The sequence below is a fragment of the Protomyctophum parallelum genome, assembly GCF_964188405.1.
Source record: "Protomyctophum parallelum genome assembly, chromosome: 1".
NCBI lineage: Eukaryota > Metazoa > Chordata > Actinopteri > Myctophiformes > Myctophidae > Protomyctophum > Protomyctophum parallelum.
Window position 1 is genome coordinate 87,905,529 of NC_139697.1, and position 13,679 is coordinate 87,919,207.

At 42.2% G+C, this 13,679-nt stretch overlaps 1 protein-coding gene across 2 annotated transcripts in view; it reads left to right on the forward strand.

The window, feature by feature from the left end:
• Positions 1 to 799: 799 nt before the first annotated feature.
• The window catches only part of LOC310871341 (cell adhesion molecule DSCAML1-like), a gene marked incomplete at its 5' end in the record, with an annotated part of 145,037 nt that continues 132,157 nt past the window's right edge, over positions 800 to 13,679 (forward strand). Inside the window, one exon of one of the 2 annotated variants that reach the window (XM_083782826.1) lies at positions 800 to 986. In XM_083782826.1, coding sequence (XP_083638952.1) covers positions 800 to 986 — 187 coding nt within the window. The remainder of the gene's footprint in view (positions 987 to 13,679) is intronic. The other variant, XM_083782827.1, reaches the window with a different exon arrangement.

The window sequence follows — 13,679 nt, forward strand, 5'->3', positions numbered from 1 at the left end:
TATAGCCTACAGGTGTAGCCTATATGTGTGATGCAGATAGGCCTGATCATGCTGATGTGAGACACGTGGGGGAATGTTAGTTTCTCAGCTGTTCACAGTAGCTAGTGGCTATACTCTATTCACTATTCGGAATGGCCAGCTTCCGATTCTCTGACTGACACTTATTGTGGTGACTAGTCTGGATATTTGTTGTGATCTCTATTAAGCTATACTGTATTAATAGCTGGCCTGTTCATCTGAGAGAGAGAGAGAGAGAGAGAGAGAGAGAGAGAGAGAGAGAGAGAGAGAGAGAGAGAGAGAGAGAGAGAGAGAGAGCAACCCATCAATGTGCGCAAATGTCTTTGCATGGTCCGTAACGCAATGCAATAATGATTATTCTGTAATGCGACTTTAGGGCCCTCTAACCAGCTTCTATATACGTATGGTTAATGAGATTTTGCAGCTCCGCGCTATAGCTGTTTAGGTCTTGTAGATCCATTGCGCAAATATTCTAGGGCGCACAGGTGGGTGCGCTCGGCGCTCTCCAAGGTGCCAAAAAAAAGATATGGCTGCGCCGCTCCCAACCATTCCCATCACGATGCAGAACCGCTATTTAGACATAAACGAATTAAAATCCAATGTTATTAAACTCAACTCGACCCTCGCGGTGTGATGGGCAGTGCCATGCAGCCGCCCTGCCTGACGCATCGCTCCGCGGCGTTTCATTAGAATATACGGCGGAGGATGGATTGGTATGCATGATAGACTTAGCGAGAGGAGGGGACATGGGCGGGGCTGTGGCGCTCCTCATTTCCCTGCGATGGTTAGCGGGGCAGCAGGGCTGGAGAGACCTCCAGGGAGCATAGTCGCCAGTCCAGCACGGAGACTCGCCTGGCCAAAAACTGTGCCGCACACTTGCCAGGATTGCCAAATATTCCTGAAAAATATACCTGCTATTTATGGCATGTGGCTTGTAACTTTACTCCTGCTGTACTCTTTCCAAGAAGGTAAGCAATATATCTTTGACAATTGATCATATCTCGACAGTAATTTGGTCATTGAGTCACTTATTTTAGTTTAATCAAAAGTATTTATATATAGCCTACATGTCAAAAAAGACAGCAGTATATAGATGCACATACACAGTATTGCGCTTTGATGTTGATGGCTATCACGGGGAGCCATATACAATAAGCAAATGTAATGTGGAATAATTGTTTTAAATCAACATGTATTTGCCTTTTGGAGCAGAACATTGTGGAATTATTTGAGGTGTGAAGGCGAAAAGTGATTTCCCCGTCGTTGTGTGGTCGTAGGTGTGTATATATAGTGGTCCGTGATGCCACAGATGGTGCTGATAGCACGGTTTGTTTTCGCATTACCAACTACAGTTATGAATATGTAAAATGGCTGAATAGGGAGAATGAGGTGAAAAATAAAGAGGCACGGAAGGAACATGGAAATACAAGTCCAATTGGTTGAGAGTGATTCAATTTAGAACCATATAACTTGACTATAGGCACTATAGGTGTGTAGTTTATAAGTGGATGCTTATGATTTTGTGTTCGCCTTGTTATATTTTTAAGCTTGCATTGTGTAGCCTATGCTAATTGCAGCTGTTTAGTGGGACTATGGAGCGCATGGGAGCAAGCGCTCCATTCCAAAGGGATGCTCTTGTTTTTTGGGAACATAATTTCGAGGAGGGTGTATATTTCGGAAACCAAAGTCCCGTTCAGTCCAATGAAAATTTGTTGGAATAATAGAAATGTAATCAAAAAAAATTAAGGGCCCATTTAACACGGGCCTAAATTAAAATAGTCTAGTCTACACCCAACACTGTAGCCTGCCCTGCAATTAGTGCAATCCGATCATTTCCCTATATTCTTAATTAAATTACCATAATTCGCAATTTTCGACTTTCGACTTTATTTTTGTTTAAAAAATATATATGGATATACTTTTGTGTTATAATATAAAAAAAGAAATGTATTTTTCAATATGTATAAAATCCCTGACCTTATTACCAAGTTGATCTTCTGACTGCTTTTACAGCTGCATTATAATAATCCTTTACAAATCTGCAGCAAAGATAACACAAACTCAACACAATTTCTACATCAAAGCATTTCAGCTTATATACACCCTTCATGCCCTTTTTGTATATACCGGTATGTGTATACATGTAACATGTATGTATGTATGTATTAGTATATATGTTGACTATATATAAGTTATAGGCTGCATTCTTTCGTTATTGGCAGAGGCCTGGAGAAAGTGCAGCATTATTCCCCACAAAGTCTTGTTGAATTGGCTGCACTGTATAGGGAAACATGTTATAGCTGTTAGTGTTATATCTACTTTTGAAGAAAATAATCGTACGTTTATAGGTTCCGGCAGAGCTTATGGGCAAAGGCAACTCAGGAGGCCTTTTATATTATTGCGTTTTCAGATATAAAATAGACTTAATATTTCCGCTTAAAACTATAGGGAGAATTGCTGCCATGCACATTTAGTGCTAAACGTGCAGCCTCCATTCAGTTTATTCTAAACCCTTTCAAAAAATAATTTAAGGGCTTAAGTATTAGCCGATTTAGCTCAATGCAATTGGAAATATGTGTTTTATGAGGAGCCTAACACAGTCTTTTAGAATAAATTGATTTAATTTATTTGACTAAATTAGAGAAACTCCAGGTGCGTGGCTGCATATTAGACTAGCCCAGTCCTGATTCCCTCTAATAGAGCACCTGAACCCATGTGCACGTGCACGCGCGAATTCGTAATTGCGTGTGTTTAAGTGCGTGAGTGCATGGCACGCACGGGAGGGGATATAACGGGACACCCCCCCCCCCCCACCCCCCGTTTGTTGTTCATAAATTAAAATGTGATTGATTTCGCTAGGAATAATTTGAGGTTGTCAGAGCGTTTAGGGCCTACATTAGACCAACAATATGACATAATTGTGAAGACAATTTATTCTCACAAAACCCACGTCACTTTAAATCTCAGACGACTATTGTATGACAAAATAAAATAAAAATGTCCAATTACGTTATAGTTACATTAAAGCCCCGTGTAATTAATTAGCCAAGGTAATTAAATATCTTTATTTATTTTTGTTGTATCTGTTAGCTTATGCTAATAATAACCAATTAGGATAATGCTGTGTCTTTTCCCTGACTATTCTTCATATGATCTGAAATCAACACAACAACAGGCCTATATATATCCTTTCGAAAGTATATAGGCTACCATCGGAAATGATTAATGTATCTGTTTTTGGACAAACATTCACATACAACTTAGCTATATTGGCTATACTTTTGGATATAGGCTATTAAGCCTATATATACATGCCTATTTTGGAGCTAAAGTTTACAATGATTTACCCACAATGAAAGAAACATATATTGTGAATCTGAATGATTTTTTTTGTCTGTAGATAAAATAAAATAAAAGGCAATCCCTCTCTCCGGCGCCAAAAGCTGCCGTCGTCTTCTCTCCACCCCGCAACCACCATAAATAGAAATATGCTAAATTGATCTACCCCCCCCCCCCCTTTCCCCACACACACACACACACACACACACACACACACATCTCCTTTCCGCTCTCGTCCAAATCCCCATGTTGCCTTTTTTTTCTCGGCTGCACAATTAGCGCTGCAATCTGCAAGGCACCACCCAATGACACAGCTATAGGGTCCAGGAGGGTGCCAAGCATGCACGCGTGGCGTGCCCGTGTTGTGTTGCACCACCATGTTACCGAAAGTGTTCTCAACTGGTATATTTCCTTATGTCATCTGAAAACATGTTATGAAAATGATGCTTGGTCGGAGTGCAAGGCATGTTCAGCACTTGACATTTTTGGTGGAAACTTGTTATTGGCGCAATATGACTGACCCCCCCCCCCCTTTTTGTAAGGGGTTCAAGTCAAGTAGTTCAGAACGTCTTTGATGTTTAGAAGATTTGCGACGGTTCCACCAGGAAATTATTCTTTAATGTTTTATCGACTTAACAGTGAACTGCCTGCCCACAGTTCTTCAACATGAAGAGAGGAAAACCAATTTGCAATTGGTTACAAGGACAAAACATCAATTTGAATTGTATTACCGTTAATGGAGAACAAATATTGTGGCCTAATGTCGGGTAAAAAGTGTGCCATGCAGTGCAGGAGTGGCGCGTTGCACACGCGCGGGCTTGGCACGCGCAAGAGGGAAACAGAGCGCTCATTAAAGCCCCATTCACATGCGTCGTCGCGCGGCGCGTCGAAAACAGCAGAGCTACACAAGCTCACAACGCGTCGCATCCGACGCGTTGTGAGCTTGTAGCTCTGGTGTTTTTTGGCGCGCGACACCGTCGTGCGATGGAGCTTAAATTAGGCTTTTACGCGTTCCACCTCACCAATGAGATGTCACAGCACTGTCACTGCTGCTCTCCTATTAGTCCATGTCCCTATTTTTCTCAGTCCTTCCCGATTCCGTCACTTTGCGGTGTAGGCTATTAAACATTATACATAAATGTGATCTGTTACAGATGCAATTAGACTATGAAAAGTACAAACGCATAAAGGGAATGTAAACATGCTCGTTTATATATTCAAAATGCGTATTTTACTTTGGTTCTTGTGTGCACAGCCATTCTGAATGCTGGTGCAGATGTGCAAATTGAGCATGCCCTCCTTGCAAATGTTTATTGTTTTGAATCTGCATATATTTTTGGGCTTATATATGGACGGTGTGTTTGGCAAATGTCAAGAAGCAAGTAGTTGTTTTGGTTGTCTCTCTCTCTCTCTCTCTCTCTCTCTCTCTCTCTCTCTCTCTCTGTCTCTCTCTCTCTCTATGTCCCTCCCTCCTCTCCTCTCCTCTCCTCTCACAGTAACTCTCCTCCCTCTCTCTCCCTCATCACTAGGCAGAATTAAAGGTTGGGGGAGGGGCAGTTTATGCAGACTGTGCTGGGACTTGTGATCCACAGATTTGATATTCACATTAAGAGAGAAACTGGCTGCTTTGATGTGAGGGGTAGCAGGTCCCAGGGGACTGCTGAAGTAGCACACTTTTTCACTGACACAGCACGGGCCGGGGGTGGAGGTGCTGGGGGTCTTTTTTTGGGGGGGGGGGGGGGGTAGAAGGTGGGGGCCATACCCTTGTCTTGATTAGGCGTAACCCCAACAACCTTCCCCCCACTCCACCCCACGCACCACACCACACACAAACAGACCACTATTCCTATAATATAAGTATTATTCATAAACTTGCACCGATCTCTCTCTATCCCCTCCCTGTCTCTGCACCCTGCTGCCCTCTCTGTGCATCCAGCTATAGATTCAATTAACGCCGTAGTAGCCTATAGTGCACGTTCGCCCACTTTCTCGTCTTCTGAAGTATGCACAGCATGCACAGAGGGAGCACACTCATGCACAGACACGCTGCATGCACGCACGCATCCACAGCATGCAAAGCAAATCACCCCAAAAAACGCAGTGGCAATCACAACTTTGAAATTCTTTCTTTTTGGAGATTTAAGGAAAGAAATCTTAGCTCACAAAACAAAGGTGAAAGATGGAGACCTGGAGGAAGACGGGGAAAAGAGAGGTGGTTAAAACTATACATGCGAGTTTGGGGCGCCCGCTGTCCTATAGCGGTCCAGGCGCATGCCACATGCAGTATAACAGGCCCCCATTCTGACCGGGAACCCATTTTGGTGTTAGCATCATGTTATGCTTTAGCTATTGAAAAATAGCAGATCTACAAGCTCATAGCGCGCCACCGAGTGGCGCGCTACGAGCTTGTAGGTCTGCTATTTTTGAAAAATCGAAGAACGACTGACATTTTTAGAATCTGATCTCAGGTCAGAATGTCTTCATCAGACCAGCGTGTGTCCAGTGGAAACCTCGTATGAATCTGATCTCAGGTCAGAATGGTATAATAGTCTCTCGCCTGACAGCGTGTTGGAGTCCCGTTCATGACGACCTTTGCTGCATGTCTCTCCCCTTCTCTCACTCTCCCTCTTCCCTGTCTGTCTTCACTGTAACTATAGCAATAAACTAGGCTCAAAAGCCAAAAACAAATCTAAAAGAAAAAAAAAAAAACTACTGGAGTTCCATATGGAGGGGCTGGTATAGCTCCGTGAGCTGAGTGATACATAATGTACAGTAACATGCGTTTGTGGTGTCATGGGTTTGATTCCTATATGAGTGACCTGATATGGAAGGGGGGGAGGGGGGAAGGGGGATGTGGTGGGAAAAAAAAACACTGAGCGCTGATGCGTGTGCACAAACATGGGCACGCAGGGTTAAAGTGAGAACAAGAGGAGAGGCTGCGAAACGGAGAACAGGAATTCTGGCATTTGGTTTGGGGGTTCAGCTGCAGTGGGTGCACTGGGTGTGAGACTGTGTGTATGAAACGGGGGGGGGGGGGGTGCTGGCATTTGTTTACCTCACATATATGTATAGTTGTGAGCAGCGCGCATCATTTCTAAGAGTGTGCGTGCACGTGCGTGCGCGTGCACACACGCACGCACGTGCTCCATGTGCACAGCATTTGCCTATACTGGAGAGAGGCGTAGCTCACCTGCATTATGCATGATGAAGCCCTTGCATAGGTTATGACTTCTTGCCTTTTCTGACATACATATTCATGCCCGGCGCTCTCTGGCAGGATGTATAAAATAGTGGCTGCATGTGTGACTCTTGACAGGCCCAGGCTCAGCTGAGGAAACGCCGTCACTGACTGGGCCTTATCAGTGCTCGGCCATGAAAACACTACACTGTTTTCACAGAGCAGTGGACGCTGTTGCATTTTTGTCTGCTGCACATTCAGGTGGCGAGCGTGACAGAAGCAACACGTGTGCGAGAGAGGTGAGCACGGTGTCTCTCTCTCTTTTACGCTATACAGGCGTGTTGGGTTTGAAGCCCCTTGCGTGGACAGTGGACACATCATGTCACTGTTTTCAGTCTATAAAGAATTCCATGTTGCTCAGAGTGACTGGGAGACCTCTTGAATTAGGTATACCCAATTATTACATAATTGTATTGTCAATGTGGCTTTCACTTAGATCTACAACCTAAATGATGACCCCTTTTGGTGTTTAAGCATTATGTTACACTTTAGCTATTGAAAAACAGCAGATCTACAAGCTAAAGCTCAACCGGTTTGGTTTGTTATAAACGTCAGAGACGTCCTCAATACTTATATGCTTTTATGTGACGTTCATATAAAAAATATATCATTAAGCAGATAAGCATTTATGTCTATGCTCATATTTGTAAGGATAGGCCCCTCCCGCAAATCTAGCAAGGCAATTATCGGCATCAATTGGAATGAATATAAAAATAGGAATGATATATGTTCATCACATTACTTAGAGATGTGAACGACAAAATAGTAGTAGGAAAAGGTATGTTTTGAAGAAAATGCTGAATGGCAGAACATCTTGTGAAATGGGCGTGGCTATATGGGGAGTTGCATCATTATCCAATATTATATTTGCACCTGCGGTTCAACTGGTCAAAACATCAAGCGGCCTGGTATAGCTCCACCATGAGGCAGATGTGTCTTTCTTATTTGGCCTACTGGGAGCGTGCATGCAAAGGTTTATGCTGATTGCTCCAGTGGTGTCCAAGATTAGCTTGTGCACAGACGCACGCACGCACACTGCACACATGGACATGGACAGGGAAAAAACAATCTTTGCCTCATGGCCTGTCGTTCTGGCAAAGAAAAGGACACAATTCATAATCTCTCATACAAATTTGACTTCACAAAGTCACAGGCATCTAGATTGAAAGTGTTTACTAACGTAGCTTTACAGTTCGTGAACTATACATTATGGCAGTACTGTAGCTATATTTTCCTAATGTCTGAGTTTTACTTGGTTGTGGACCAAAAATAACCAATTTACAAGCTCGCAATGAATCACAGCTGGACACATGGTGAGTTTGCAGTTTTGCTATTTTTGGTTTGCAACATATGGTGAGTTTGTAGTTTAGCTATTTTCTGGTGTGCAACATATGGTGAGTTTGTAGTTTAGCTATTTTTGGTGTGCAACAGGCTGAGTTTGTAGTTTTGCTATTTTTGGTGTGCAACATGGTGAGTTTGTAGTTTTGCTATTTTTGGTATGCAACATGGTGAGTTTGTAGTTGCATGCAACTAAGTATAGATGAGGCCTGACAAGCCTGCGATCACAACTTTGAAGTACAAAGTCAAAGGGCGGTATTAGAAAAATCTTTGGTCATGGTATAATGACCTGTGACTCAAATTAGTTGAAATCCTGCTACAAAAAAAGGAAGAACCACACAATTCATTGAAGTGTTCTTCCAAATTTCACTTGTTTAAACATTAGACTGATTACCTGTTATTAATAATCTAGTCATGCTGTGATGACTTCATTATTGATGTCTGACCTCCTGTGACTGAACAAAATTGGACAGCAAAGTCATTTTAGCTCATTGAGTGCTAATTGATGATCACTGATCTCACTCTCCTTTCCTTAAAGGAGTAGGCCTAGTTCACCTAAAGTAAGTACATTATAATTTATAAGTAAATTGAGGCCAATTATTAATAGCAGCAAAACTATCGAAAATCTGATTATGAACTCCAAAACAATGGTCACAGTGTCTTCTATCCAGCACCGGTGCTTACCTCATTGAAGAAGAAATGTATTGGTTAACTACTTCCGGGCTAAATCGTCTCATGCACAAATTCCGCATGCTCCTACCTGGGCGCTTGTGTGCGTGTGAATGAGCTCCCATTGAACTTGTACCCACTCATACATTACAATGTATGGATGACAATTTAGCCTGTGTAACACCCAGGAATCAAACGTGTGTCTCCCACGTGGAAAGCTATAACATCTTAACCTTAGTGGTTACTAAGTTGGCTTTCCACACGGGAGACCAATTAAGGTTCAAAGCATTACATCTGGAATTAGTTTAAAATGTGGTTTGGTTTGGCTATATTTTGGAAGTGTAAACGCACCATATGAAGACACTTGAGATCACACTGTGAGCATTTTGGAGTTTGTAAACAGATTTCTGCTGCTGTTAATCTTGAATTAGATTGAAAAAAATATATATATTATGCAAGCCAATATTCTTATTTTGAATTTGAGTTACAGTGCTTGACATTAACTTGTTGAAGTCAATTTCCCATTCACTTGTCCGAGCACTAAAGTTACCAGTCCGTGTACAAAGGGGCTGCTAACGACCACCCCTTGGTCCCCTCCACTCGCCACTCGTAGTAGTTTACAGCTTAAGTATGCATGCTTACAGCACAAAGCTGCTAGGAGCATCACAGAAAAAGTGAAACCAAGAGTCACTTGTCCAACGGACAAGTAAAATCTGAATACACTTGTCTGGAAAGATTTATTACTTGTCCCGGACAACAGGACAAGCCTTAATGTCAAGCCCTGAGTTAGGATTAGCCCAATAGCCCTATAGCCCTAGTATATGTTACTCCAGCTCACTGGCATGAGATTGGGAGGTCAGGGTTCAAGACCAGAAACTAAATGTGGTCCTAGTGTCCACCATGGTGTCATGTCCAAGGGGACATGCTTTAATTTGATAGGTTAAATTTGATTGATACAGAGATAGAGTGGGTTGTCTGACTTGACCAGGAATCGAACCAGGGGACTCGCTGTCGGGGCATTGAAGCCAAAGTGGTATACGCGCCCTATAACCACTCGTCTGTCGATATGAAAAGAAAACCACTTATGTCATAATACATTTGCCATTACATTCCATGTGTGCTGGTTAATTACTGATTGTCGTGTGTTATTTTGGTCTGAGTTCACAGATGTGAGTGAATGCCACAAAATGGTTTAGTGTGTGTGTGTGTGTGTGTGTGTGTGTGTGTGTGTGTGTGTGTGTGCGTGTGTGTGTGCGTGTGCGTGTGCGTGTGCGTGTCCGTGTGTATGTGTGCAGGGGGGTGCGGGTGCATCTGGTTTAGACAGGCTCTGAGTGGCGGGAGTTTGCTCTGATCTCCTTTCTATTGCACTTCTCTCTCCATCAGCCCCCAGTGGGCCTCGGCCCCCCCAGTGCACTGTGGTGGGCCCCCCCAGGCCATATAATCCACTGTGTGAGAGGTATACACTCACACTGCCCTGCCCCCATAAGCTCTCAGGGTGACCCCCGTCTGCCTTTAGCCCCCTTCACTTTTCCACTTTAGTCCTGTCCCCCCATTGGGAGATTATAGATATTGCAATCTTTAATATGGGCTTTATGCTCAGGGGCCATTATCAGTAATCTGCAGAGGGGAGGGAGCCTGACCTGGTTTCAACAGCCCACTACACACAGAACTGACAGACATCGTTCATATATATATACCATCTGTAACATGCAGCCTAGCTTGATCAATCTCCACTCTTGACCGTGGACTTTGAAAGGATGCTGGAAGTATTGACTATATTCCTTTTGATGGAATATTTGCCGCCAGTGTGACTATGGGAGCCTCTCGTGAGCTCAGTGGCAATATATACACAGCACTGAGTCTGAAATTGTTGATTTTCATTAAGGTCAGCCAGGCCTCATGTATTGAAGTTTTGCTATTACAAATGTCTAACTCTAGTCTAAAGGGTGACACATGTTTCAACTGGACTGGACTCAGAAGTGCTTAAAGCACTTGGAGTGCAGTGGCTCAGGTATACCTCAGCAGGTATAGGGCACCGCTTCTGAGAACCAGATGATTCCTGGTTTGATCACTTGGCTTTGTGTTGAAGTGTCATTGAGCAAGGCATTGAACCACTAATTGCTCCCGATGATGAGCAGCTTGGTGCCTCACATGACTGTGTCTCTGCTGTTGGTGCAGTGTGTGAATGGATGGATGGATGGATATTGAATGCAACGCACATTGTAAAGCGATTTGGGTAAATGTTCTATAGAAATACAGACATCATCACACAGGTTTTTGGGGTAAAGGGATCCCTAATACGTAATTGCCCTCTTAAATATATATTTTTTTAAATGGTTCATCATCATCTTTTACTTTAGAGTGAGGGTTCAGCCCTATGGTGCATGTGCTAAACATAATATTTATAAGAAATCACACCTGTGTGAAGTGAGGGGCGCTCTTATCATCATACATCATCTCATTCCGGCCAATCACAATTTCCGTCCTCACCTTCGTCATCAATGTTTGTGTTACGCAATGTTTGTTTGTTTACACTATGGCGTAACATTTGACGTAATTTGACTATGACGTAAAATGCACACTACTAGAGCGGTGCCCATTGGGCAATGGCCTACTTGGAACGATGCAAGTAGGAAATGCATGCCCCACTCAGATATTATGTCTGTGTCCCTTTTATGCCCATATATGGAGTTCTTTGTCAGGCATGCCCAAATATGGAGTCTATGCAGACGTCAGAATGATGTCAGAACAGGCCAGCTCCATATATGGACACTGGGCATTGTAGTTAAGGGTTTAATTTGATAGTTTGTTATAGAGGACCATTTCCGGTATCATGTATCATCCCGATTGAGGCCGATTCTACAAATACCATCTAAATCAGTAGTTCTCAAACTATTTTGTAATACAAAATTACTGTAGATTTTTCAAGATTCTTCACTTTAAACTTTCACTTTCAAGATTCTTTTAAAACTTTTCAAAAAATAGAAGATGTAGCCTTACAAGCTCGCGATGTGAGCTTGTTGTTTTGAATAGCCAATGCTAAAATCTAACATTATACAGATGCTTTCTTTGGTTTAAGACATGGTTATTAACTTATTAGCCGGGGATCCTTTTAATTGGAGATCATGTATGTAGGGAGAAACCCAGTTTTATTTCATGACTGACATTATACAGATGTCATCAATCCACATTTTCCAGTCCTTTGATATGTGAGTCTTTACAATTTTACAATTTACAATTTACAATTTAGGCATTTAGCAGACGCTCTTAATCCAGAGCGACTTACATTAAGCAAGAACAAAAAGCATGGGAATACATACAACAGATCCAGTTGGAATGTGGATGTCCTGTAGCATTGAATCCATCCATATTATTACAAGGCACATACACCAATATCCCAACTTGTTCTGGTTTTTCTTCCTTGTTTTTACAAAACACAACAATATGTTTTGAAATACACTGTCACCATGTTGAAAATTATATTTCACACTACTGATTTCAGTGATTTGTCACTTTTGTGTGAAAGTTGAATCCTCACACAGAACACATTGCTCATCATAGCTTATTGCCACCATGTTGTGGAAAAAGAAACAGGAAAACCAAACCCTGTCTGAGGTGCATAGTAATGAGGCAATTTACTCAGTTACAGTAACGTTTTCAATACATTGTACTTGTAGTCTTAATGTCCCATTTACTTTTACTCAAGTATATTTTGTGATGACAAAATGTACATTTTACCGTTTTACGCCTTGATGTATTTGTGCCAAATGTGAAGGCGCAGAAGTAACATTTTCAAATGATTTGGCTACGTTCCACTTGTTACTTTTATATTTCGCCATCTCATTAAATGCACGCTCTGCTTGTTTCAATCTCTCAGAGATGTGATGTCAGCCAATGTGGCTTGACTGGCATTTGCACTGGCTCTGTCACATAACTCGTTTCATTTTTAAGATTTAAATTTTAAAAATGGAATTTAAACCCATTCTGGACGGGAACCCGTTTTGGTGTTTTAACTAAGCATTATTTAGCTATTGAAAAATAGCAGATCTGAAAGCTCATATCGCGCCACCGAGTGTTGCGCTACGAGCTTGTAGGTCTGCTATTTTGGAAAATTCGTGAAAATGTGGCACAAATCTTTGAAAATATATTCTTTCAGAAGACATTTTATTTACGCCAGGCCTAAATGGCTTAAGATTGAAACATATCTAGTAACTGCATACAGGTAGAAGAATGAAGAAGAATACTTCTTTGTCTGCCGAACCCAAACTATTGAAAATAGCAGATCTACGAGCTCATAGATCGGCTATTTTCATTGCTTCGTAAACATTGTTTTTTTTTATGAACATATTTAATTATGAAATTATTATGATTTCTTTTTGTGGGGACATTTTTTAACCTTTTGAAATAATAAAAATAAATAAAGGGGATAATTACTCGCGAGTCCCGACCCATAAAATATTCACCCGTGACCCACAAATGGGTCCCGACCCACTGTTTGGGAAACAGTCGTTTACTGTTTAGACCATATTGCGTTTAGACAATAAATCAGATCGTATGAAGTGACTCAGTATTGACACTTAACTATAGGGACTTTCTCTTAGTATTACTCAAGTGTACGTATTTATTTGGATGGCGGGCTGGCTCCGCTGTTGGGAGTTAAACTTGACAGTGTGGAGGTGGTGATGGAGTAGAGCAGTGGTTCCCAAACCTTTCCATGTCAGGGACCCCCAAATTGACACTCATCAGCCCCGCGGACCCCCATTTGAAAAGATATGCCAGGGAGGGACCCCATATAAGAGAAGATCTTAACGGTTCTAGCGGTGATTCGCAACCAGTTGAACCAGTTGGCATTTCCATCGCTGGGACCCCCAATTTATATTGTAAAATCAATCCATTTGTACACTCTCAGAGTTAAATGAACATTCATTTACAGACCCATAAGGAACTCATTTGGTTCCAAACTATCATTTAGCTGTAGGGGACCCCTGGAACTCCCTCAAGGACCACTGGGGGGGGGGGGGGTCCCTGAACCCCACTTTGGGAACCACTTATGGAGAATTATAGGAAGCTGAAGGCT